Source organism: Phaethon aethereus (genome assembly GCF_964289735.1).
Source record: "Phaethon aethereus genome assembly, chromosome: 2".
Taxonomy (NCBI): domain Eukaryota; kingdom Metazoa; phylum Chordata; class Aves; order Phaethontiformes; family Phaethontidae; genus Phaethon; species Phaethon aethereus.
Genome location: NC_138582.1, coordinates 697,028 through 723,553, shown reverse-complemented (window position 1 = coordinate 723,553; position 26,526 = coordinate 697,028). Strand labels below are relative to the sequence as shown.

Below are 26,526 nucleotides of genomic sequence, written 5' to 3'. Positions count from 1 at the left end.
GCTCGTGGCTTAGACAGGTTTACTCTTCGCTGGGTGAGGAACTGGCTGGATGGCCGAGCCCAGAGAGTTGTGGTGAACGGCGTTAAATCCGGCTGGCGGCAGGTCACAAGCGGTGTTCCCCAGGGCTCGGTTCTGGGGCCGGTCTTATTCAATATCTTTATAGATGATCTGGATGAGGGAATCGAGTGCTCCCTCAGTAAGTTTGCAGATGACACCAAGTTGAGTGGGAGTGTTGATCTGCTGGAGGGTAGGAGGGGTCTGCAGAGGGATCTGGACAGGCTGGATCGATGGGCAGAGGTCAACTGTATGAGGTTTAATAAGGCCAAGTGCCAGGTCCTGCACTTTGGCCACAACAACCCCATGCAACGCTACAGGCTTGGGGAGGAGTGGCTGGAGAGCTGCCTGGTGGAAAGAGACCTGGGGGTGCTGGTTGACAGCTGGCTGAACATGAGCCGGCAGTGTGCCCAGGTGGCCAAGAAGGCCAACAGCGTCCTGGCCTGTATCAGAAATAGTGTGGCCAGCAGGACTAGGGCAGTGATTGTGCCCCCGTACTCGGCACTGGTGAGGCCGCAGCTTGAATACTGTGTTCACTGTTGGGCCGCTTACTACAAGAAAGATGTTGAGGTGCTGGAGCATGTCCAGAGAAGGGCAACAAAGCTGGTGAGGGGTCTGGAGCACAAGTCTTATGAGGAGTGGCTGAGGGAACTGGGGTTGTTTAGTCTGGAGAAGAGGAGGCTGAGGGGAGACCTTATCGCTCTCTACAACTACCTGAAAGGGGGTTCTGGCGATGAGGGCGCTGGCCTCTTCTCCCAAGTAACTAGCGATAGGACAAGAGGAAATGGCCTCAAGTTGCGCCAGGGGAGGTTTAGATTGGATATTAGGAAAAATTTCTTCACCAAGAGAGTGGTCAGGCATTGGAACAGGCTGCCCAGGGAGGTGGTGGAGTCGCCATCTCTGGAAGTGTTTAAAAAACATGTGGATGTGGTACTTCAAGACATGGTTTAGGGGACATGGTGGTGCTGGATTAATGGTTGGACTTGATGATCTTGAAGGTCCTTTCCAACCTTAGTGATTCTGTGATTCTGTAATAAAAAGGAATGGTCACACACATGGCATAAATGCTCACTTAGAATTTGTACTTTTTCATTCTGTTACAGTTTCCCAGCGTTTGATACCCCCAGTGTGGAATATGGCATCCAAGACAAAGCAGACGAAACAAGACACCATGCGTGCTGGGAAAAATAAGCAAGGAGTAAGAACGAAGAATGGAGATATATCCAAAGGAATAAGTGACATGGAAATACTTGTCAAAGAGAGGAACTTGTACTTGCAGAAGGAATACAAGATTCTCACTGAACATATGAACACATACATGGGAACAGTGGAGCATTTCCTGCAGGAAAATAAATTCCTAGAAAAGGAAGCCAAACAGAATCAGGAAGAGAGCAAAGCTTACCTCTCTTACATAACAAAACACAGCCAGAAGTGCCAGAATCTGATAATAACATTAAATGACCAGAATAACGCTGATCTGTCCCAAGTCAGGATGCAGAAAGAGAAGCTAATCTCACAGTATACAGAAAAAGAGAAAGAGGTAAGGAGCTCTCTGATGAATATGGAGACAAAGTACTCTCTCATGAACAAGGAAGTTGAAGACCTGCAGCCTTTCAAAAATGCATCTGTTCAGCTGGAACAGATGAAAAAGATTAAAGAGCTGGAGAAGGAATTGTTGGTCACAAAGATACAGCATTCAGATGAAATGCACAAAATCAAGAGCAGATTTCTGCAGGCCAAGGCTGACTGTGAAATGGACTTTCATCAGAAGATCTGGGTTCTCACCAAGAGAGCAGAAGAAGCAGCAATACAATCTCTAATTCAGCATATCAAACAAATAAAAGCAGAGAATTGGCATCTGCGCCAGGAATTGCTCAAACTCATCCAATACTCAAAAATCCTTAAAGAAACCAAAGTGCAACTGAGAGAGCAGCAGCAGCAGCTTCTTCGGGAGAATGAATACACTCAGGACATGGTACACATGCGCCACTGGTTACACCAGCATGTGGCACACAATGCAAATGGCAAAACCTACAGCTCTCACAGCTCGTTCAGATGTGTCCATTAACTTAAAAAACTTCTCCACTCATCAGTCAGGCCAATTTATCAGTAGACATAGCTGGACTGTCAGCTGTTGCCACTATTAGTTACGTAATACAATATACAGAAGTAAACATTCTGTGCGTGGATGAAAGGATTATTTACGTAGCTCATGCTCAGCATGCAACACAGAAAACAGATCTTAAAAGTAACCTCAGCTTTAACTTTCATGACATCTGTATTAAGACATTTGAAACTGCAGTCCCTTCATGTCCCAAAATAAACAGTGACATTTTCCCTTTGAGATCAGACTTTGATGTTTCATTAATTAGTAATTTTCCATGGGCAAATTATATTCTTAAAACATAGTGAGGCAATCTCTATGTTACTTTTCACTGCAAACTACATGTACTAGTATGAACCAATGTAGGCCAGCTCTTACTTTCAGCAACATTCATTTTCCCAAATCTTCTACATGGCAAAGACTTTCTTTTACCTTCTGCTAGTCTCCAAGGGAGAGAAAATCATAGAATCATAGAATAGTTTGGATTGGAAGGGACCTTTAAAGGTTATCTAGTCCAACCCCCCTGCAATAAGCAAGGACAGAAAATAAATATGCAAGCAAACGAATCCTTTAAACAATATAAGCAGTTGAGATGTTTGACCCTTGGGTCATAACTATCAATAAAGTATATTCACTGAATATATTCATATAAATTTTTACTTCTCATTCTTTTCTTGCTTTACTGTTTCACTTGGGAAGCAAGAGGTAAAGAGTTCTGTTTCTAATAGACTACAGCTACATTCACTTTCCAAGTTGAACACTTCTGGATTTCGATTACCTCATCAACAATGACACCAGAGGTCACCCTTACTCTAAGTTTTAACATTCACACAGGGAGATTTGATACAGAAGCAGACCTTAGTTGAGATTGGAGGAGATCTCAAGGGAGGGTCAACCAGAGCAGGGCCACTTTCAGTGGCTTTTGAGTATCCCCAAGGACAGAGACTCCACAGCCTCTCTGTGCAGCCTGTTCCAGTGTTTGACCACACTCACAGTAAAAAAAAGTTTTTTCTTAAATAGAATTTCAATTCCATCACCAACTTCAATTTCAGAATAGTCTGTCTCTGTCTTCCCTCCTGCTCCGCCTGATATTTAAACACATTAGTAAGATCCCCTGAGCCTTCTCCAGGCTAAACAATCCCAGCTCTCAGCCTCTTTCTGTATCACAGATGCTTATCATCTGATCATTGATGCTTATCAAGCCTTAATCATCTTTATGGCCCTTTGCTGGACACAATCCTGTATGTCTGTGTCTGTCTTACACTGGGGACCCCAAAACCGTACCTAGAGTATCTACTCTAGCTGTGGTCTCTCATTAGTGAGTAAAAGGGAAAGACTGTGTCCCTCAAACAGCTGGCAAGGGTCTTTCTAATGCAGTCCAGGACGATGTTCATCACCTTTGCAAGAGCACATTAGCTGGCTCATGGTCCACCAGGACCTCCAGGTCCTTTCCTGCCAAGCTGTCTTCTAGCCTAATAGCTGCCAACCTGTACTGCTGCATGTCATTATTCCTGCCCAGGTGCAGGACTTGCCATCTTCCAGTGATGAAGTGCACAAGGTTCCTGTTGACCCATTTCTCCAGCTTGACAGGGTCCCTCTAAATAGCAGCAGCACAACCATCTGCTCCATCAACCACCCATTCCTGTTATCATCTGCGAACTTGCTGAGGCTGGACTCCATCCCACCATCCGCACCTGTATTGACCCCTTGGGTACACCACTAGTGTGTGTACTTGGGTACAGTACTGGTACTGTGGTGACTGACCTCCAGCTGGACTTCATGTCACTGATGACAAACCTTTGGTGCCAGCAGTTCAGCGAAGTTTTCAGTCTGTCTAACCATGCACTTAACTAGTCTGTACTTAAGTTTGTCAACAAGGATGTTATGGGAATCAGTGTAGGCCAAAGCATGCTACTAGCAAGGAAAGATCTGCATTGCAGGCATTAGCAGTTAACGGTTGCTAGGTTTAAAAAAAAGTAGGATTTTTTTCTTACAGTGCATGCGAATGATACCAGGTGCCGAGAGCAATGTCCGACATGCCCCGCTGACGCTAGCGCACTGTAAAGGTTATCAGATGAAGGCGCAGGACGCGCTACACTGGAGAACTTTTACCCTTTGCCTGCGCCACCCCCCGCCGCACTCCGGGTGGCGAGCAGCACTGCGGTCACAGCCCGCAGCCCCCGAGAGGAGTCGCGCGGCGGCGGCGCGCGGGGCTCCCCCAGCAGCCACCCACTATGCCAGCAAGCAAGACCGAGACCACAGCAGCATCTCCGACCGCGCAGCAGAGCACCCGTCGGAGGAAAAGGGGGGGGAAAAAGAAGGCGGAAGCGGCCGCACCGCGCCTGCGGCCCCGCAACGGCAACTACCACTACCGCCACCGTCGCTTACAGCTAGCGTCACACTGTGCGCCTGCGCGGCCTCAGGAGGCTTGGCGCATGCGTTATGCGGCGGGGCTGTTTCCATAGCAGCAGAAATCAACAGGGAGAGCGCCGCGAGCGGTCCAGCGTGCCGTGTGGTGGAGTGCTTGTCCGCTCGCCATGAGCGAGCCGGAGGTGGAGGCGCTCGTCTCTCAGAAGTACGAGATCAAAAGACGCCTGGGCAAGGGGGTGAGTGCCCTGGGGGGGATCTTGGGAGCTCGAGGAGCCGGGCGGCGTTGGTCCCGCGCTGCCCGGCACCTCGTCCCGGCGGCGCCTTTGTCTGTGGTATCCCGGTCCCTGCCGCAGGCCGCAGACCTGAGCCGCGTCTCGTGCTGGAGGTCTAAGAGTTTATATAGTTGAAGAAAAACTGAACTTTGAAATATTTGTTATGCCTAATAGAGAAAAAAAATCATAAATCGTAGCCTGATAGCTTTCTGGGACTTTTTATAGTTTTTTCACAACTAAATTTAAGAGGAAAGTAAGTTATGTGAAAACTGGAAATGCCTTTACATTCCCCCATCTGGGTTTTTTTCCCTGTAATTTCCTGGAGAACTGCCACACAAAGTACCGACCTGTGTGTATACCTACTTTATAGAAAAATGAATCTGTCTCAAAGTGTATTCTGTTTGTGCCTGCCAAATTCTTTCGTGTTTTCTGTAGCCCTATTACTTCAAGTGTTATGCTGCAGCAAGTAATTTTTTCCTCATAAAATCACATATTTTTATATGTCAGCCAACGTTAATTTCTAAGATCTTTCTCCTCGGGCAGTCTCTAAACCCTTCCTGATTATCTGCTTTTCTGTTCTGGCAGCTCTTTGTCATTGTTTAGTTGTGTTGATAAGTAGTAGTTCAGTATTTCATGTTCAATTACAAGGGAGGCACTTGAGAGAGGCTTATTTTCTTCATTATCCTCCAAGACACTGTTTTGTTTTTCTCCTTTTGAATTCACACTGATCTTTTTTATGGCTATATTTCATTCTAAGTTTGCTTCTGACCTGAGGTTTGCTGCCATCTTGTTACTAGTTATCAGCATTCTCCTTTTGACTGAATGTAATATATCACATCTTTTAACATGCTAGGTTCTTCAAAGAGAATGACATTATTTTTTCATCTGAAATATTAAATTGTTTGAGAATTGTATTTGGAGACTGTTTCACAAACATAACTGCATACATTCAGGTCTTTAAAGGACTTTAGTGGCTTCAGATCCATCATCACTGACATTATCAAAACTGCTAGTTGAGCTCTTAACTCAAGCGGTTCCAGTCTCCTAAATAACCTGTATTTTCTGCCTCTTGTCTGCAGAAAGTTCTGCCTGTATTGTGTATACACAGCTGATTGTACTGACCCCTTAAAAGGCTGTTGGGAGTCCCAGAAAGTCCAGCAGAGAAGTGCAGTGGCAAGGGATATAAGCTGTTCCTGTACAGTGAGGGAATTCAAACAGTACATTTTCTTTCTTTTCTTTTTTTGGGGTTTTTTTTTTTTTGTAATTAAAAGCTGTGTTGTCTAGTAAGGGAATGGGAATGTCTACCTAAGTTTTACCTGTTCTGGATGACTGTGTGATACTTGCAAAGGGTGATTACTCAGTCTCCCTTGTAGTATAGATCCAGTTTTCTTATTTTTAGGTCATAGATTTGAATCTTAAATTTCCATGTTCTAGGGAGATGCTTTACATCTGTACAGTGGGATCATTTCTCACTCAGAAATGCCTAGTTTATGTTTAAATACTAGTACAAAGTAAAACAGCTGCAATATGTGATAGTGAGTGATTTTTCATGCTTAAATATTCAGATAGCAACATTAAGGCAGACTTCCCAAGAATATGTGTGGTCCTGGAGTATGGGTTCAGGTCCTTTGCCATGCATCAGGAAGTACAAACAGGTGGAATATAAGTATCTCAGACCAGTGCTGTAGTACTACACTGCTGGCAATTGGGAAGTCACTTTTCTTTTTTTCCCCAAGTAACAAGTGATAGGACAAGAGAAAATGGCCTCAAATGGCACCAGGGGAGGTTTAGATTGGATATTAGGAAAAAATTCTTCACCGAAAGGGTTGTCAAGCACTGGAACAGGCTGCCCAGGGGAGTGGTTGAGTCACCATCCCTGGAGGTATTTAAAAGACGTGTAGGCCTGGCGCTCAGGGACGTGCTTTAGTGATGGACTTGGCAGTGTTACGTTAACGGTTGGACTTGATGATCTTAAAGGTCTTTTCCAACCTCAATGATTCTATGATTCTGTGATACTGTCACTACAGGCTTTGGTGAAGTCTGTCCCCATCTTTCTTACAAGACCCCTTTAAGTATTGAAAGGCCACAGTAAGGTCTCCCCAGAGCCTTCTCTTCTCCAGGCTGAACAACCCCAACTCTCTCAGCCTGTCCTCACAGAAGAGCTGTTCCAGCCCTCTGAGCATTTTTGTGGCCCTCTTCTGGACCCTCTCCAACAGCTCCATGTCCTTCCTGTGCTAAGCGCTCCAGAGCTGGACGCAGCACTGCAGTGGGGGTCTCACCAGAGCAGAGCAGAGTAGAGTGGCAGCATCCTCTCCCTGGACCTGCTGGCCACGCTGCTTTGGATGCAGCCCAGGATACGGTTGGCTTTCTGGGCTGCGAGCACACATTGCCGGTTCATGTCCAGTTTTCAATCCACTAGTACCGCCAAGTCCTTCTTGGCAGGGCTGCTCTCCATCCCTTCATCCCCCAGCCTCTATTGATACTGGGGATTGCCCCGACCCAGGTGCAAGACCTTGCACTTGACGTTGCTGAACTTCATGAGCATGTACATCTGCTATTGGCTGCTTTGGAGGCCTGGATGCTTGACCTTGTGGACTTTTGGTCAGACTCAGTATAGATGTTCTTAGTCCTTTACTCAACAAACTATTGCTCATTGGCCTAATCTCTCTTTCTTCTAGGTAGCTGCTTATTACCTCTTCTTTCAGTCCCTCTGCTGAGTATGTTCTACTTCCACACTGAAGATCTCAACAGTTCTTAAGATGTTGTAGTGCACTGTTCACCTGTCCTTTTTTCTCCCTAGGCTTATGGCATTGTATGGAAAGCAATCGATCGCAGGACAGGAGAAATAGTTGCTGTTAAAAAGATTTTTGATGCTTTCAGGAACAGAACAGATGCTCAGGTGAGAAATCATTGTTCTAACATGTCCTGAAAGATGCAGTGGGAGTTCATAGATATTTTCAGGATTTATGAAATCCTGAAAATGTCTCTGAAAGATGTTAGTTATTTGACAATTATGCATGTAATAATACAGTCTACAACTATATTAGGATAAAAAGCAATACATGTCAAGCTTTGTATATCATGGCATCTACAAAATACTGTTTGATGTCTCTGAGGAAAAGTTGTCTTCATAGGCATGCACAAATTTGATTCTCCCTTATACTGTTACACTATAGTGTCTAAGCACAGCGAGCACACTTGTGACTCTCTCTAGAGAGCAACAGTGTTTTTCCTAGCCTGTCTACTCTATATGGGTTTCCTCTGCTTTAGAGATTAGAATGGATTTACCCTCTTATTGGAAGTCCATGGTCTGTTCTGTTGAGGTGATAATAAACTTTTGTTTGTTTCTTTCTAGAGAACATTTCGAGAGATTATGTTCCTGCAGGTAATGTCCATTTTTCTTCCTCCTGTCTGATTTTTTATTACCTCTGATGTTGTTCACATATTTTCTTCCCATTCTTTTTAAAATGCATGATCAGTGTTGACAACTCTATTAGTGGACTTACCATGACTGGGCAAAAACACCTGAATGAAATGAAGAGTTTGTCTTATTTTTCCTTTGAGACATGCTCTGTTCTTTCACAGTTTTTAGCAGTATGTCTACTCTAGGATCTTCATATTGACTGGCACTTTGTCACTTCTTATTTCTTTGTGGACAAAAAGTGTTTTTCTTAAGTTTTAAATGCCATGATTCAGAGGTAGGGCTGGGGTGTGGAAGAGATTTACATACCAAAATTTTTTTCCTCTGTCATGTGGGAAGCAACTTGACCTCTTGAAATAATCAAAGCAAAACTAAAAGGGAAGTTCTGTATGGAATTACTTAAGGCTGCTCTTGTTTTGATAAAATTGACCACACACTGTGCCTAATTACCTTCCCAGTGGCAGTGGCGTTAAAATTATCTGTCCATTCCTCCACAGACTTACCATGTAGAAACATCAATGTTTTTGAATAGTGATAATGTTGTTATAACTATGACTTTCTAAGGACACAAGCAAGGCAGGGCTTATAGGAAGAGGTATTTCCTAAGACTGCCAAGTTTAAGTAGGAGACAGATGAGGTTTTCTACTTTTTCACCATTCTTTAAGCCTCAAATAGAACCCGCAAACTTAAGGAATTCTCATATGTTTTTAGCTCTTAGAAGTTAGTTTCCTGTAAGTTATATCATCTCTGAAAGTACAGCACTTCTGGAGTAGATGGGTGAAGGAGGAGGAGTTGGGAGAAAAAAGGGTATTTCTCCTGAAGGAAAGAACGAGTCATTTTGGGGGAGGGAGGTTAATGTGCCATCAAGCCCTTAATTTCTTGACTTTTGGTCCTCAATAGACTTAAGAATTTTATTTTCCACCTCCTATTTTTGAAGGTATTTTATAGCTCTTCATTGAGGTTCAGGACTGAGAGATCAGAAAGGGAAAGACGTAAGAAATATGCTTTCACTGGTAACTGGATGTTTGTCTTAATTTGCTTTGTCTGTCTAAATTCCTTCCTGTGCATAATGATTGCTTAGTTTAATCTGTATGTTTATCATAAGGGTATTTGATGGATTGGATGCAGTTTATTGTAATTGAGAAGTGTTGATGTAGAATCTGGGCATTTTGATGATTCTCTTCTGGGTGATACGTAGTATGCTGGTCATTATGCTACTTGCAGGTTTTATGTTTATTGTTCAGTATAGTTGTAGATGTATTTGGTGCATTGTGGGCCACATTTTAGAATGTAATTTTTGGTAAGTACTTTAGTGATAGCATTTTCTTTAAGCAAAGATAAGTAAAACTGGCTCTGACAAGATTTTTTTTCAGGGTAGGATGTTTTTTTAGTATAGATTGAAACTTGTTCACTACTTTCCGTTATCAGTTCCAGGGCAAGACAGTGTGAGGCAATGTGGTTTTCCTTCAGTGTGAAGTAAGTTCTTAAATAGTACTCAAGTAACGCTGTCAAGACTGATCTGCATCTCTAGAAAATTATCACTTTTGAGTAAAAACTTTCTTTAGATTATTTGGATGGGTGTTCCGAATATTGTCCTCAGAATAAATGCAAGGGTATTTGATGGCCTCGTTGTATATTACTGCTTTGTAAGTGTATTTTCCTGGGTTGCTGCAGGTGAGTGTGTTGGTTTGCGGATTTTTCTAGATGTTGTACATTATAACCAATTTTCGTCTTGGCCTCAGAGTCTAGGAAGATGATGCTGTTTTAAGACTGCTGGAGATAGTTTAATATTACGATTTTTGATACTGTTTATAACTGAATTTGTGATGGAAATAGATGAAAACACTATATTACTGATTCAAATAATAAAAAATGAATGTATGTATTTTAGATACAAGCATAAGTTTTATGGTGCAGCTATTTATAATTTTATACTCAGGGTAGTTCCTGAAAATGTTGGCATATTGTGAAGGGTTCAGAGTGTCTCTAGCTGCGCAGAAGTGTTAGCTATAGGACATAAAAGTTGTTAAGACTGAGGATCAAGCAAATGACCTTGACAGTATTGTCAGTCTGCAAATGTGATAATAGAATTCACCTCCAGTTTAAGATACCTGTATTTAGTTATGTCTTTGTATGCTGACCGTCTGATCTTCCATTACAGTCAGTTCATCAATGCAGCCTGTAGAGTGCTTCAGCCTACCCTCAAATAGGCACTTTCTGGTTAGCTGGGGTTTTTAATTATGAATGTTGATGGCAACTTTGTTCTATTTTCACTGCCACAGTAATTCTTTGCCTTCAGTAGGAAATACGAGGTGCATAAAGTTGACTGGACTTTACTCATAAATGGTATAGAGGGATTTTTAGAGCTAATTTTTGGATAACAGGGGTTTTTTTCTTTTTTTTAATTACCTGGCTGGTTTCATGCTGTGGAGCAAGCTTAAATCCTTTTTAAAATTTATTTCAGTAGAAACATAATGAAGGAAATAGCATGTTAATGTTTGTTCTAGACAATAATACAAAATTAAATAGGTTATTGTCCTTTTCTATGATTCACAAACAAGATACTTGATTTTGACAGTTGGGTCTCTTCCCTCTGCAGAAATTTGGAGAACATCCAAATATCATCAAGCTGCTTGATATTATCCAAGCTCAGAATGACAAGGACATCTACCTCATCTTTGAGTCCATGGGTGAGACTTATCATTGCATCAGCCATTTAAATACAGCCTATCTTATGAGTTATCTTTGTTCCCTACTTTGATAGCAGTGTGTTGATGATTTACATGAATATTCATGTAAGTAGACATAGAAGTAGGAGCAGTACGGGGGGGTTTATATGTTAGTTGTGATTAGGTGGGAATAGCATTTTTCGAAAGTTTAAAGGGAGTAAAAATTGTATGAGAACTGGCTGGTTGAGATGAAGGAAACACAGCAGTGAGCAACAAATTACAAGGCTTGTAAAGACAGAAGAGTTGCATATGGAAGAGACTATGTGCAATTTTGTTATAACAAAAGTATGCAATAATAGAACAGTTACTGTAGCATGAGCTGCAAGTCAAACTGATACTACCGAGAGATTGCAGTACTATTAGTAATTACAGTGTTAACTTCTGTTGAGGATGCACTTGAAAGATTACAGTTTGGACAATGGTCTATTCTGGCTTTGCTTTCAGGAATTTATATCCACAACTTGGTAATCCTTTACTGATCTAATATATTACAGAGACAGATTTACATGCTGTGATTAAGAAGGGGAATTTGCTGAAAGATATCCACAAGTGTTACATTCTCTACCAAATCCTGAAGGCAACTAAATTCATCCACTCAGGAAATGTTATTCACAGAGATCAGAAGGTATATTTCAGTCAATAGTCTTTATCCTTCACTCAAGTTTTCTGTTTAAACACTAAATGAAAAAGTATGAAAAGAATGAGATTAGTAAAAGAACGTTGATAACAATCTTCTGCCATTCAGAAGAGTAAAAAGCTTATTAATTTTCCTTTGTTCAATTCAGCCTTCAAATATCTTGCTGGATGCAGACTGCTTTGTTAAACTTTGTGATTTTGGGCTGGCCCGCTCTTTACATCAGATGAATGAAGACCAAGGCAACCCTGCTCTAACAGAATATGTGGCAACACGCTGGTACCGAGCCCCCGAGATCTTACTTTCCTCTCGGAGGTAACCGCTTAATATGAGGAAAGGGATGGGACTCTATCATTTCTTCACCACTGGGGAAAATGTATTGTCTAAAAGTATTAAATATTTTCATTTTAGATGTCACCAGATGCCATGTCATATCAGCAGTTCATTTGCTCAATATGCATTTAAACCTCAGTTCTGCAACATAAAAATCTCATAACATGTACATTTCCTTCCTGGGTGCTTAGATTGTCCATTTACATACATTATCAGCTCAGCTGTTTGTCATCCTTTCTCCCACTGGACTTATTCTTTCTCCCCTTAAATCTGCAACTTTACAAAATTTGTTTGAGTACCTTAGTCCTCTTTTCCAAATTTAAGAAGAGTTTTTTGATAGACCTTCAGAAAATATTCTGTAGTCAAATGTTAAATCAGCTGCCTGTTAGTCAGGCTTAGTAATTTTTTTTACTTAAATATACAAAATCTTATTGATCTGAAAAGGAAAATAAATATAGGTGGGGTTAGTATCCCAAATTTGAAATGTAGATGTTTTGCAAACTGTCATTTACCCATTGTTTGGCATTTACTTTGCCTAAGTAATTGTATCTACTTTCTAGATACATTATGCCCTGAAAACTCAGTTGTTTCCAAACAGCAACTTGTATCTTCACTGTTGGTCATAGGAAAAGTATATATTACCGTGTCCTGGCATTTACCTTTAATATATTTGTTTTTGTGGTTTCCTAGAATAGACTTCTGGTAGGATAAATCTCCTTTCTGTTTTTATGCTTGCCAGTTTCATGATTGCTGAATCTCATTCACTTTATAGTTAAAACCTGTGAGCATTCATATTCAAGGAGTCATCAAGCTTGTTTTTCTAGCAAAATAAGCTAATGTAGATGATGTGAATACCAGGTACAGAAAAATATTTGCTTGATATAGTCCTAACTCTGTTCTATTCTTATTTGTAGTTACACTAAAGGTGTAGACATGTGGAGCATTGGCTGTATTCTGGGAGAGCTGCTACTTGGGAAACCTCTTTTTCCTGGAACATCAACAGTGAATCAAATAGAGCAGATCTTGAGGGTCATTCCTGCCCCATCCCCAGAAGGTAGGACTCTTCTACAGGGAAAGGTATTTAGGGAAGAGATTAAAAGAGTAAAAGAAAGCAGCCCAGCTGGATCAGGGAATAAGGTATCTCTTGTGAGTAATTCTAACATCTTTCCATGGAAATTAAAGACTTAATTGTGAAATGTTAGTGTTAGAGGAAAGTAAGCCCATACTTGATTAAATGAGAAACAAGAACCAGGCCTTCAAAACATTTTTGAGATTTGTAAGAGGATAACAGTTTAAAACAGAGTACCATACTTCAGTGGGACTTGCGTAGTAAAAGTAAGTTGGACTTTTTGGTCTGGAAATCTAAACACAGAAGTGAAAGCTGGAGTAAATATATGTTAAATCCGAAAGGGATTATGATGATGATGATTGTCTTCTATGACTTCTATGACTTCCAGCCCATACACTTTATAAACTTTTACAACATGTTGATATGTTCTAACTGGGCTAGCAAATTGTTTTTAGAAAAATAACTACCTTCAGTTTAAGGACATTACCATTTTGGAGAATTCCATTCAAGCTTAAAGTTATTTATAGTTTTTATTAGAGATTTTGTTGCCGTGAATGAAATATGAATGGAAATATGTGTGTGAAAACACCAAAACAGGAGTTAGAAGAATAGCCAGCACTAATAACAAAAAATGCTATTCTAATCTGAGCAATACAATTGAGGAATGTGTTGATAATGTCATAATCAGAAAGTCTGCACTCTAAGACAAGACCACAGGACAAATGACTCCTTAGCAGAAGGTCCTATATTGTCCTTAGAACAGGACAATGGCTGCGAGGTTGCAGCATATCACAGGCACAATTTCTTTTTATTTTAGCCAAACAAGTGAAAACAGACACTTGTTCAAAACATTATTGCAAACAAGGAAAACCAACCTATGAGCAGCAACTTTGCCCAGCATTTATGGGGACCAAAGAAGCGAGATTCTGAAGCAAAGAAAAACATTCCATAGCAACTGTTGACTCTTGGAGAGTATGACATATGTGTTCAGAAAACAGTTCATCATCACCAATCAAAAAGAACCCCAGCAGGTGTGATGAGGAAATCAATAGCTGGTATCCCTTGTTCTCTGTGTCCCACACAAATGATCCTCGACAGATCATTTGATCTCAGATATCCTGGTGCTTCTGCATCTGTGGGTATAAAAGTGCAAGTTTATGAAATCTAAGATAGAATGAATAGGAATTGAGAAAATCAGCTTAAAAAATTTGCAAGTAAATAGTCCATCCTCCTTCCATAAGATCTCCTATTGAGGTTTTTTAGGATGATTTCCTACGTTAATATCAAATATTTGCTTTCCTTCATAAACTGTGTAACTGGTAATCCTAATCTTGGCATTAACAGTATCTTTTCATTATTGCAGATATTTTGGCTATGCAATCAGATTACAGGGCCTCAGTTATTAACCGCATTAGTTCACGGTAAGCCTTGTATGTTTGATGTGTCTCAGAAGTCAACAATCTACTGTATGATGTTGACAAAAAGTTCCCCTGAAGTTCACCTTCGAGTATTCACCAGCGGCAATGATTTCTGCTCTCTGCAGATTCACCTTCCTCCAGGGAAAGGATGTAAAATTAAAAAAAAAAAAACAAAAAACAAAAAAACACAAAAACACAAAAACGAGAAGACCAATGGGAATCAGAGCTCTTTCATTTCTGTAACCCTTCTCTGAGTAGTGAAAGACAGCAGTTGGAACTCTCCATTCATTCCTGGCTGAAATGCACTTTCATTTGACAGCCCTGCTGTTTGGGTGTTATCTTCCCCCCCTCTGCTCCACCCCCCACCTCCTCCACCCACCCCCCAAAAAATGTGAGAGTCAAAAGTGAAGCGGCTAGGTTCTGATAGATGGCTGCAGCTAGGTAAAAGAGCAAGTGAAATTTTAGTCTTCAAAACTGAAAAGATTTTTTCTGAGACACTCAGTCCAAATGCTATGTTCAGTGATGGATCATTGTCTAAACAAAACAAATGTTGTCATGGAGTAACAAAATTATTTAAAATGTGAGTAAGAATCATGTTTTAAAAGTGATTTTTCAAATGTATTAGATATTCTCATGTTCATTATGTTAATTATTACCTTTAGGATTTTAAAGTGCAAAACCATATTTTTAAACTTCATCTTCTCAGACCTAATCAAAGGGGTAAAAGAGTTCACCGTACTCGCAGGCCTATACTTTAGAGTGTTCCAGGATTATGACACATTACTTGTGAGTGAACTCTGGAGTTAGGTGTCACCTTGATATGATTCTCAGAACTGTAATTCATGCTTTCACTGTGAATTAGATACTGGGAACTTATATCATTGTTTTCTGACTTCTAGGCAGCGAGTAACATTTGAGGAGATTTTACCATCCTCTACTCCATTGCCTGCCTTGGATCTTCTGAAGAAGCTCTTGGTATTTAACCCTGATAAACGACTCACAGCAGAGGAAGCTCTGCGGCATCCTTATGTGAAAAGGTGAGAGTAATACTAACGTGCAGTTTCCCCTGATGTCTTCTGAGATGTTATAGACCTACTCTTGGCACAAGTTTTCTTTATATGCATAATACAAAAAAAAAAAAAGAGACAAAGCAAATTCTTAATTTTTTCTAACCCTATTTACACTAAAGGTCGTATGAGATGATTTAACAGTCCTTTTTAATATTTTATTAATCTGCGGTGCTGTTTTTAGTCTTAGTGAATTACATTATGTGTTATCATCTTCTTAGGTTTCACTGTCCTGCCAGGGAGCTCTCTCTGGATTATGATGTGGTTCTTCCTTTAGGTGATGATATCCAGCTGTCTGTGGCAGAATATCGAAATCAATTGTATGAGGTACTTTCTCTTATCCTATTTTCCAAAATCCTAATCCTCCAGGTAACCTGCCATTCTTGCATACACTTAATGAAGTCTGTAATTTTCTTCTATTTGTGTTCTCCTAGGCTTTCCATATTTGCTTACAGTTACATCTTGGTGTTTCTTATCAGTCAGTTCCATACTGTCATAATTTTAAATCTAGATTTCCACTGGGAAAAGTCTGTAAAGCACAATGTCTGAAAAAGAGGGTGTTAAAGGAAATTCTGTTATGCTGGATCAAATAGTCCAAGAGGAGAGGTGACGCTGCTGCCACTCCATGTCCCCACATCTGGCCAGTAGCAAGGCTGAAGATGTATTCTTAGTAGGCACATGCAGACAGAAAACATGTACACACTACATATATACTTATATACATATATACATGGCTGGCCACATGGGTCGCAAGCAGGCACTCAGAGCATTCACACAAACATAGACAGCACGAACAGCCTCATCTTGTTCCCTTTTCTGTCTGAGCAAAATGGAAGTTCACTCATGAGAATGTATTTACATACGTACAAGGTGGATCCCTGCAGCAGCTGGTCTCAGACACTCAGTAGCTGGCCCCTGGATCCCAGTCTCCTCAGCTGCTGGCACTTGGATATACAAGCCCCCAAGGCTGCAGCCCTACTCCAGTTCCTGGTACAGACCATGCAAACAGCTGGCCAGGACTTTCCAGGTGCCTTAGCTGACCTCCAGCCCACCGCCCCCATGTTCTCACCCCTTGATATACACAGGTGCTCACACCCAGAGCTGGCCCTTAGAGACCTGCTCACCCCCTTGCTCCAAGGCCACTTGATCTATTCACCGAATAGTCTGACTTGCTCTTTGCTACTGATCACATGCTCACTCACACACCTGCACTCTCTTCAGTTGCTGGCACAATGGACACACAGGCCCTATGACCTGTGATCTGACTCCAGTTGCTGGCATTCACACCAGCATACACGCACACGTTGGCAGAATAGATAGCCTCTCTTCCAGAAAAGAGAAAGCAATTTAATAAGAAGGTAGAGTGAACTGCATTATCAAGTGCAGGGTATGGCCAGACAAGCTTATTGACCAGCCAGCTATTTACACACGACTGGCCATTTTTATACCACTTACCCTTTATTTCCCACACTTGTTCCTCCCCAAATCACCTAAACCCCCTCTCTTTTCCTGCTTTTGGTTCCTACCCTAAACATCTCATAATAAGTCCTGTGTGATTCCAGATGGCTTTCCTCTGCATCCCATAACATGTCCAATCCCTATGCAGCAACCTCCCCCTGTCACCTCTCCATCTCTTGCCACCCTTAGTCCAAAAGGTGATCCAGAGAAATCCTGATGACTCGTTGTGATGAGTTTCATGCCTGGACAATGGGGCTGATGGCTTTGCTGGGACAGCCCAAGCTTGAGAAGTGGGCCCATATGAACCTCATGAGGTTCAATAAGACCACATGCAAGGTCCTGCACGTGGGTCAGGGCAATCCCCAGTATCAATAGAGGCTGGGGGATGAAGGGATGGAGAGCAGCCCTGCCAAGAAGGACTTGGCGGTACTAGTGGATTGAAAACTGGACATGAACCGGCAATGTGTGCTCGCAGCCCAGAAAGCCAACCATATCCTGGGCTGCATCCAAAGCAGCGTGGCCAGCAGGTCCAGGGAGAGGATGCTGCCACTCTGCTCTGCTCTGGTGAGACCCCCACTGCAGTGCTGCGTCCAGCTCTGGAGCGCTTAGCACAGGAAGGACATGGAGCTGTTGGAGAGGGTCCAGAAGAGGGCCACAAAAATGCTCAGAGGGCTGGAACAGCTCTTCTGTGAGGACAGGCTGAGTTGTTCAGCCTGGAGAAGAGAAGGCTCTGGGGAGACCTTATTGCAGCCTCCCAGTACTTAAAGGGGGCTTGTAAGAAAGATGGGGACAGACTTTTTAGCAGGGCCTCTAGTGACAGAGCAAGGGGCAATGGTTTTAAACTGAAAGACTTTTAGTTTTAAACTGAAAGGTTTAGACTGGACACAAGGAAGAAATCTTTTACCATGAGGGTGGTGATACACTGGACCAGGTTGCCTAGAGAAGTTTTGGATGCCCCATCATTGGAAGTGTTCAAGGTCAGGTTGGATGAGGCTCTGAGCAACCTGATCTTGTGAAAGATGTCCCTGCCCAAGGCTGGGGGGTTGGACTAGATGATCTCCGAAGGTCCCTTTCCCAAACTATTCTATGATTCTATGAACATTTGAGTGTCTAAAGAAATGAAAGAAGAAGCAAAGTAAACAGAAACCATAACACATTAAGAGACACTGAACTGATCTGGATGGTGGTGTTGAGGCAGTAGGGCGAGGATAGACGGAGTGAATGCTCTAACAATGAAATATGTGGAGCAGCAAAAGTGAAAGTAAATCAAGGCTTCAGGAGGAGAAATTGGTTTTGGCTTAGTTTTTGTTGGGTTTTTTTCCCTTTTTACAGTGGAAGAAATTATGTAAATGCCATGTTATGAGGCAAAGGAACTGGAGGATGGTGACAAGAGCAGGAGTTGGAATGTAAATGTAGTAAAACAGGCATTGGAAAGAATGACAATGAGAAGAAAAGATTGAAAAGGAAATTTAGAGATCAGAAAATCCAAGACTGAGAAAGACTGATAAGTGTGTCCACCTTCCCAGAGAGGAAAAGTGTTATTGCTCTACTAACAGCAATTAAAATTGAAGAAAGAAAAAATAAAATTGAATTTTAAAAGTTGAACCTACTTACTCTTTTTTTAATTCTTTTTATTTTTACTCTTTTCTTATTTCTCTTAAGGTCTTTAATAGAACGAACTAATAAACTCTACTGTGATAGAGTGTTAGGAGTCATGAGCAGATGAATTAGTAAAGTGAATACTGAGCACAGGTAGAAAATATATTCTAAATGTCAATATGTTGGTTACAGATAATCTGGGTACAAGGCTAAGAAACAAGTGAATAATTTTAAATAATCTTAATGATAGGGTGTCAAATTTGGGACTATTGTGATTACAGGAAGTGGGGAACAGATTTTCTGCACCAAGACCCAAAACCTTGGCAAGGATTCTGTTGCTAGATAGTAGTGTGTAGAGGTAGGTGAGAAATAATTGTGCACCAACCAGAATGAATGTTGCTTTGACCATTAAAAATCAGCTTTGCAAAGTTCTAGAAAGGGATGGTAAGAAACAACATAGTGTGAACCTTTTGGGCGTATAGATTCTGACTTTTTTAAGTCTAATGCATATTTTATTTAGAGGTGTTCTCCCTCAGATATATTGAAATTGCCTGTTCATCCAATCCTTAATGCTTCAGCCTATTTTTTCTTTCCACTGAGAATATTATTTTTATCTTTTTTCTAACTCTAGATTAATTTTTAAATTATACTTGTTACTTATCCTGTGAAATAAATTGCAGTTATTTGTAAGTCTTTCTCTTTGTTTTTATGTTTATGTTCCTCTGCTCTGCTGTGTAGCTGTGGTAAGTCTAACCAACTTCTCCTTTCTGTAGATGATCCTTGAAAAGAAATTAAATAGCCATCCAAAGGAGCAAGTGCGAAGAGAAAACATTCAACTAAATCAGTCTGAATCCAGGCCACTTCTTCCAAATTCCAGTTCTGTGACTTTACCTACCAGAAAAGGCCAGAGAGAGACAACACCACCTCTTCCAAAAGCTTTGCGTGTGCATGCTGGAACTACAACTAGAGTCCATCCAGAAGTATCCAGCCAGAGTGAAGATTTAGCAAGAACTTTATGTCAGAGATCAAAGATCAATGTCATATACAATCCCATAACACATACCGCTGTTCAAAGTAGGTACTACCCTCCTACAGTGGGATGGCTATGAGGCATTATTATGGGGAAAAAAGAAGAAAAGAGATTGATTGGGGAAAGAGAAATAAGGGGAATTTACATGGCAAAATTAGAGGGTGAAAGTGTGGGAGGAAAATGACATCAGAACAAAACACTGTTGAATGAGTTTTGAATGTATGACATTCTCTTTGGCTCTTTCCTGACTCAGTCTTGATGCTGTGTTGCTTTCTGTTTTCTGTTTGCTTCTCTACTGTTGTTATCTTTTCTCATGCCCTTTTGAACTGGTTTGTTTGCTACTATACTCTATTTTTTTTTCTGAATACTTGTGTTCTGTTTGTGAGCTGAAACAAGGTGGCAGGGGATGACTCCTGCTTGGAGAGATATGGATTTGATGGGTAGACCATTTGGTGGAATAGGAATTAGTTGGATGGTCGCACCCAGAGGGTAGTGGTCAATGGCTTAAAGTCCAGATGGAGATTGGTGACAAGCGGTGTCCCTCAGGGGTCCGTATTGGGACCAGTACTCTTTAATATCTTCATCAGTGACATAGACAGTGGGATCGAGTGCACCCTCAGCAAGTTTGCAGATGACGCCAAGCTGAGCGGTGTGGTTGACATGCCTGAGGGACAGGATGCCATCAAGAGGGACCCGGACAAGCTTGAAGAATGTGCCCGTGTGAACCTCGTGAGGTTCAACAAGGACAAGTGCAGCGTCCTGCACCTGTGTCGGGGCAACCCCTGGTATCAGTACAGGCTGAGGGATGAAGGGATGGAGAGCAGGCCTGCCGAGAAAGACTTGGGGATACTGGTAGATGAAAAGCTGGACAGGATCCGGTAATATGTGCTCATAGCCCAGAAGGCCAACTGTATCCTGGGCTGCACCCAAAGCAGCGTGGCCAGCAGGTCGAGGGAGGGGATTCTGCCCCTCTACTTGGCCCTGGTGAGACCCTGCCTGCAGTGATGTGTCCAGCTCTGGAGCCCTCAGCACAGGAAAGACATGGAGCTGTTGGATAAGGTCCAGAGGAGGGCCACCAAAATGATTAGAGATGTGGAACACTTCTCCTATGAGGGCAGGCTGAGAGAGTTGGGGTTGTTCAGCCTAGAGAAGAGAAGGCTTCGGGGAGACCTTACTGCAGCCTTCCAGTACTTAAAGGGGGCTTGTAAGAAAGATGGGGACAGACTTTTTAGCAGGGCCTGTTGCGATAGGACAACGGGTAACGGTTTTAAACTAAAAAAGGGTAGATTTCGACTAGATCTAAGGAAGAAATTTTTGATAATGAGTGTGGTGAAACCCTGGCCCAGGTTGCCCAGAGAGGTGGTAGATGCCCAATCCCTGGAGACATTCCAGGTCAGGCTGGACAGGGCTCTGAGCAACCTGCTCTAGTTGAAGATGTCCCTGCTCATGGCAGGGATTTGGACTAGATGACCTTAAAAAGTCCCTTCCAACCCAAAGATTCCATGATTCTATGCCTCAGTTTTTACGTTCTGTCCCTGCCTCAGTCTGTTGTATTCTGTGCCCTCATGATTTTCCTACTTTCTCTCATGTTTTTTCTTCTGCAGGTAATGCAAATTCTGGTGCTGTGATCAGGAACTGTTCTGCACCACCTTCTCAACAGGCCAGAATCTCCAATAGCAAACTGGGGAGACAAATCACATGGGCAAATGCAAGTGCAAATGCTCGGCTACCTCCTACAAGTGTACAGAACCTTTGTAATGTGAGTAGCAGTCCTACAAAAACAAACACCCTTAACATTTCATGGACCAAAATGATACAGACACAGAATATATTATTTTGCAACTTTGTAAAGATATTTAAATGAGAGGCAAGGCATATTGCTCTGTGACTAAATAATTTTTTATCAGTTAAAATTACTTAAGACAAAGATGCACACTTCGATTTTGTTGCTTGTATGTAGTGTCAGTCAAATGGTAGTAATAGCCTAGTTTGACAAGGCCGTTTGGCTTGTACAAGGTATGTTCCCTTCACTAGAGAGCTCAAGAGTGTGCTAACTGAAGAATTTTTGCTAGTAGAGGAAATAACTAGACATAACTTGCCCCTAATATGGGGTAGATTCATGTAGGAACTTGTATATTGCAGTCTTCAGTGTTGCAATGCCCACATTTCAGGTGTTTTGTCTACTAATGAAGTTTACAACCCTAAGCTAAATTCTGTGCATGAGGTAGAGTGTGGAGAGGAAGACCATCTATAGTAATCACCAGGAAATTCTAAGGGCACAGATATGGCTTAAACTTTACATCTCCACCATATGTAAAGCTGATCTTCAGCTAGTCTGGGTTTATAAACACTAACTTTCTCCTGGAGTTTTAAGTCTAACCCCAGTCTTTTAAAAACCCTATCACCTGCGACTTGAGCAGCAAGAGTATTTTGATGCCTATAGGTTTATGCAGGAGTTTTGTGAATGACTGTTGAATTTAAGTATGGGAATTAGGTACTTCTGAGAACATGAAGTAACACAGCCCTCTTGTAAATCTAGGTCTCTGCCTCATTAGCAGTATTTTTTTCACAAAGATTAATTGTAATGGCTCATATATGTCAGCTAACTGTAATGAAAAAGAAAATTAAAAATATCTCTGCAGATTCTCTGCCTCTACTTCCTTTTCCCATCTTGAGTTTTTAATGCAGCATCTTTTGAGATGTGTTGAGATATATCACTTTTTTTCTACTGCCCTTTTTCTAGAGGACAGGCTAGTTTTGGACTCCATTCTTCTTTCATCAGTTCAGACAAGCAAGGGTTTGACCACCATTTCAGATTATCATGGTGTTCAGATTATCAGCAGCACCAAAAACTTCTTTTGACTTTGAGAATGACAGATCAGTTGCTTTTACATTATCTTCAATGATGGCTTGTCCTGGTCAAAGTGTGTATGTAGCAAATTTCTTTTTAACCAAATTGAGACTGTTGGATATTCCAAATTTAGCTGGAGAATTTGCACTACCTCTAGAATGAACCTAGTGGATTGCTGTTGCTGAATAATGAAGGTTTCAGTCCTATCCTCTCTGCTCCTCCCTCTTCCATGTTCCTGACCACGCTTCCTTGTAAAAGTTCTTCTTCTCATTCGATTCTTAAATGACCTCCTTGCCTCTGCTTTTTCCTGAGCTAGTTGTTTGCTGACTAGCTCAACGAGAGTCTAGCCAACACAAGGTGATCAGGGGAAGCTTATGGCAGAGGAAGAATATGGAAGGAGGCACCACAGATTACTTTTTCTGTGCCACTAAAGATGGACTTGTTTGTCATGGGCCTTTATCACATCCCACAAAAGAATACTTGAGTGCTTATGCACTGGAGTCGCAGCCATTCAAAATATATGACGAGCACAGTTGTGTGAAGGGGCTTCTGATAGACACTGCTATCAAAGATGAGTTGGGTGGGATCACCTGCTTTGTGTCAGCATGCAATATCATATTTACCTTAAAGCAAATTATTTCTTCAAACTGCTCTGAATGTTCGGAACCATTTCAAGCTAGAAACAAGCTGCAAACACTGTTAAGAGTCAAGCTTGTTCCTCCTGGATCTCTTCTTACTGTTGTGATTGACATGAAAATACATGAGTAACTGTTAAGAAGAGACATGATTGCCACTAACTTCCAAGTATGTCCACATGCACACTTGCAACCCATCTTTAAGCTCCTCTGCTTTGGAATCCCATTCAAAATGTTTTGAGTGTGAGGGGAACCATTTATTCCACAAGTGTGGAGCAAGTGTGGAACTATTTATTCCACAATATGAGATTGTGGATACTGCTGCATATGCAGATGTACATATGAACAATGCATTTTGAAGAATCTTCAGGTAATTATGACCAACTTTCTGTTACTGGAAGGGCATACTAGGGAGAAGATCACCCTACACATGCCCTGTGCTTTATATTTGTTCCCTGAGAGGCTAATACTGACTAGTGTCAGACAGGATATTGTAGCAGAAGGTCATCAGCATTGTGGCTGATCCTATGTTAAGTGAATGTTGATTTTTCCATCTTTCTCACTCAGCCTCAGCAGGAGCTGAAAAGTTCTAACATTCCAGTTTTCTCTGCATTCAGTCTGGATTAATTTTCAATATCCTATCAGGCTCGTGAAATTCTTGTTCTCAGCAATTTGACCAGGAAAGACTCCTGTGATGGCTGGGGTGACAGCAGCCAGTGCCACAATAGTGAGTGGAAACTCCTGCCTTTCAGTTAACTATAGAGGCTGACAAAGCGTAAGCTGCAGTGAAACAGCTCTCCTCTTGAACTGCAGATTCAAATGTATTGTAATGTATTATGTATTGTAATGTATTAATGTATTACAAACTTTTCCCCACAAGGGCTGATAAACACAGCATCCATATGCAGCTTCCATCTCAGAAAGTCACCAAGCTGTTTGACTGGCAGAAGCCAGGAAGATATACTGGGAAATAATGATGATCTGGTTTTGTACATATATTTAAAGCATTCACTACTGTTGAAAACAAGATACTAGCCAAACAGGCCTTTGGACTTCTGCTCCAATGCAGGATTAGTTTGTCATATCTTGCTCCAGTTCCTCTAGCTCATTCTTGATGCACCCATTTTTAAGCCCTTCTCCTTCACATCATTGTCACCATCCTATTCTTGATCTTACAAAACAGTCTGTTTTGTTTATTAATCCCATAACATTCATGATCTGTCCTACTCCGCAGCTTAAGCAAAGTCTGTGTTCCTTATTTGTTTTTTAGAAAGCTGATTACAGGTTACTAACTAGCTTGGCTTTTCTTTCTCTCTCAGAATCCAAAAAATACTCAGTTTCACAGCAAAGATGTTCGTCCCCTTCTGAAGTCCAGTAAAAAGATGTTCCAGATTACTGCAAATATGGGAGCTTCTGGTGATCCAAAAGCATCAATGGGCAGTTACTCCCAGGCCTATGGAACCATATGTAAATCTGCACTGCAGAGTCTTCCAATATCAAAGTCCTCCCAACAGCATGAGCCGTGAATGTGGAAGTGTTCTAACCAGGTGAAGTACAGCTCATCTCATCAGTCCCCTAACTCAGCCAGTAACAGCAAGTGAGAGCAAAATATAACAGGCATTTGACAGTTACTCCAACTGAAGGGAAATGTTCTATTCATTGCATGGAACAATGTAGTACTCTCCTCTGGACAAACCAACAGGAAAGAGAATCTAATCCCTATGCCTGCCAGTCTTACCAGACAAAGGCACAGCACTATTTGCTCCCATATCATCAGAACAGTTAATACTGTCAGTTCATATTCCTCATGTGAATTATTGCAAAAAATTACAGAAACCCACAATATTCTGACACTTGTATATATTTAGATATATTCAGATATATTCAGGGCCCGTATGCACGTCATGAAGTTCAACAAGGCCAAGTGCAGGGTCCTGCATCTGGGTCAGGGCAACCCCTGGGTGTCAATACAGGCTGGGGGATGAAGGGGTGAATGAGCAGCCATGACGAGAAAGACTCAGGGATACTGGGGGATGAAAAGCTGGACATGAGTCAGCAATGTGCGCTCGCAGCCCAGAGGGCCAACTGTACCCTGGGCTGCATCCAAAGCGGTGTGGCCAGCATGTCAAGGGAGGGGATTCTGCCCCTCTGTCCCGCTCTGGTGAGACCCCCCTGCAGTGCTGCGTCCAGCTCTGGAGCGCTTAGCACAGGAAGGACATGGAGCTGTTGGAGAGGGTCCAGAAGAGGGCCACAAAAATGCTCAGAGGGCTGGAACAGCTCTTCTGTGAGGACAGGCTGAGTTGTTCAGCCTGGAGAAGAGAAGGCTCTGGGGAGACCTTATTGCAGCCTCCCAGTACTTAAAGGGGGCTTGTAAGAAAGATGGGGACAGACTTTTTAGCAGGGCCTCTAGTGACAGAGCAAGGGGCAATGGTTTTAAACTGAAAGAGGGTAGGTTTAGACTGGACACAAGGAAGAAATCTTTTACCATGAGGGTGGTGATACACTGGACCAGGTTGCCTAGAGAAGTTTTGGATGCCCCATCATTGGAAGTGTTCAAGGTCAGGTTGGATGAGGCTCTGAGCAACCTGATCTTGTGAAAGATGTCCCTGCCCAAGGCTGGGGGGTTGGACTAGATGATCTCCGAAGGTCCCTTCCAAGCCATTCTGTTTCTGTAGCAGTTTCAGGTGCACTGCCTAAATGTGTTGGGGTTTTTTTTGAGCAGAACAGATAACTAACTGTTCACTGACGCTTCACAGATAAAGCCCTTCATTTTGTTTTCCACTAATTTCTATGACTCTTCTGGGATAAATGAACATAATCAATGGTGGCTTATTTTCATTAAAATCAAGTAGAAGAGCATTTTAAATATAGGTGTGGTCTGCTACAATAGTTAGTATCTTACCTACTGTGTAATATTGTAAATATTGTAATAATAAATCCTTGCACTACATAAAATTTTTGTCTTTCAATCAATGTTTGCTGTGTGTGAAAGGGAAAAATACAGGGGTATTGTATTGTTCAATGAATAATATGGTAATTTTTTTTTTCTTTCATAAAGCAGTGTTTCAAGAGATAATATTGCTGAAACATCATTAAATTGCTATCAGGCAACAGTGGGACTAACTTTAAAACTATATTCCTGGTTTAATGCTGATTTTTTTAATACATTCTCCTCAGTAACTTAAAGTTCATATAAGAAGTCTGCCCCTGAAATTTTACTTCTCTTATGATAAATGATTGTTATTACAGAATGTTGGGACTACAATTACAGAGGGGATTCAGGCACTAAATTCCAACATGTGAGTACCACTGCCATTGATAGAATATCCATTTTATCTTTTAGTACCTAAACATCAAAGGCTAGTTAAGTTAAAAAAAAAAAAAAAAAAAGTACATTCACTTCTGATATCAGGTGTCGTCACTTAAGTCTGGTAATATTACGGAGCTGGGAATGCAGCTCACAGGGAAATCCTGGTTTATGC

The 26,526-nt window shown here is 41.6% G+C and overlaps 2 protein-coding genes across 2 annotated transcripts; both read left to right on the top strand.

Moving 5' to 3' along the window:
- Nucleotides 1-1,225: 1,225 nt before the first annotated feature.
- Nucleotides 1,226-2,122, top strand: CCDC166 (coiled-coil domain containing 166; the record flags this gene model as incomplete). The annotated part of the gene is made up of 1 exon (XM_082015051.1): nucleotides 1,226-2,122. One exon carries the CDS (start codon nucleotides 1,226-1,228, stop codon nucleotides 2,120-2,122), a length of 897 nt encoding a protein of 298 aa, XP_081871177.1.
- Nucleotides 2,123-4,695: 2,573 nt separating this feature from the next.
- MAPK15 (mitogen-activated protein kinase 15) lies at nucleotides 4,696-24,735 on the top strand (the record flags this gene model as incomplete). The annotated part of the gene is made up of 13 exons (XM_082014742.1): nucleotides 4,696-4,764; nucleotides 7,601-7,699; nucleotides 8,156-8,185; nucleotides 10,821-10,911; nucleotides 11,445-11,575; nucleotides 11,736-11,899; nucleotides 12,832-12,971; nucleotides 14,350-14,407; nucleotides 15,304-15,441; nucleotides 15,693-15,798; nucleotides 19,302-19,602; nucleotides 21,163-21,317; nucleotides 24,364-24,735. 13 exons carry the CDS (start codon nucleotides 4,696-4,698, stop codon nucleotides 24,568-24,570), a joined length of 1,689 nt encoding a protein of 562 aa, XP_081870868.1. The 3' UTR covers nucleotides 24,571-24,735.
- Between the last annotated feature and the right edge of the window lie 1,791 nt (nucleotides 24,736-26,526).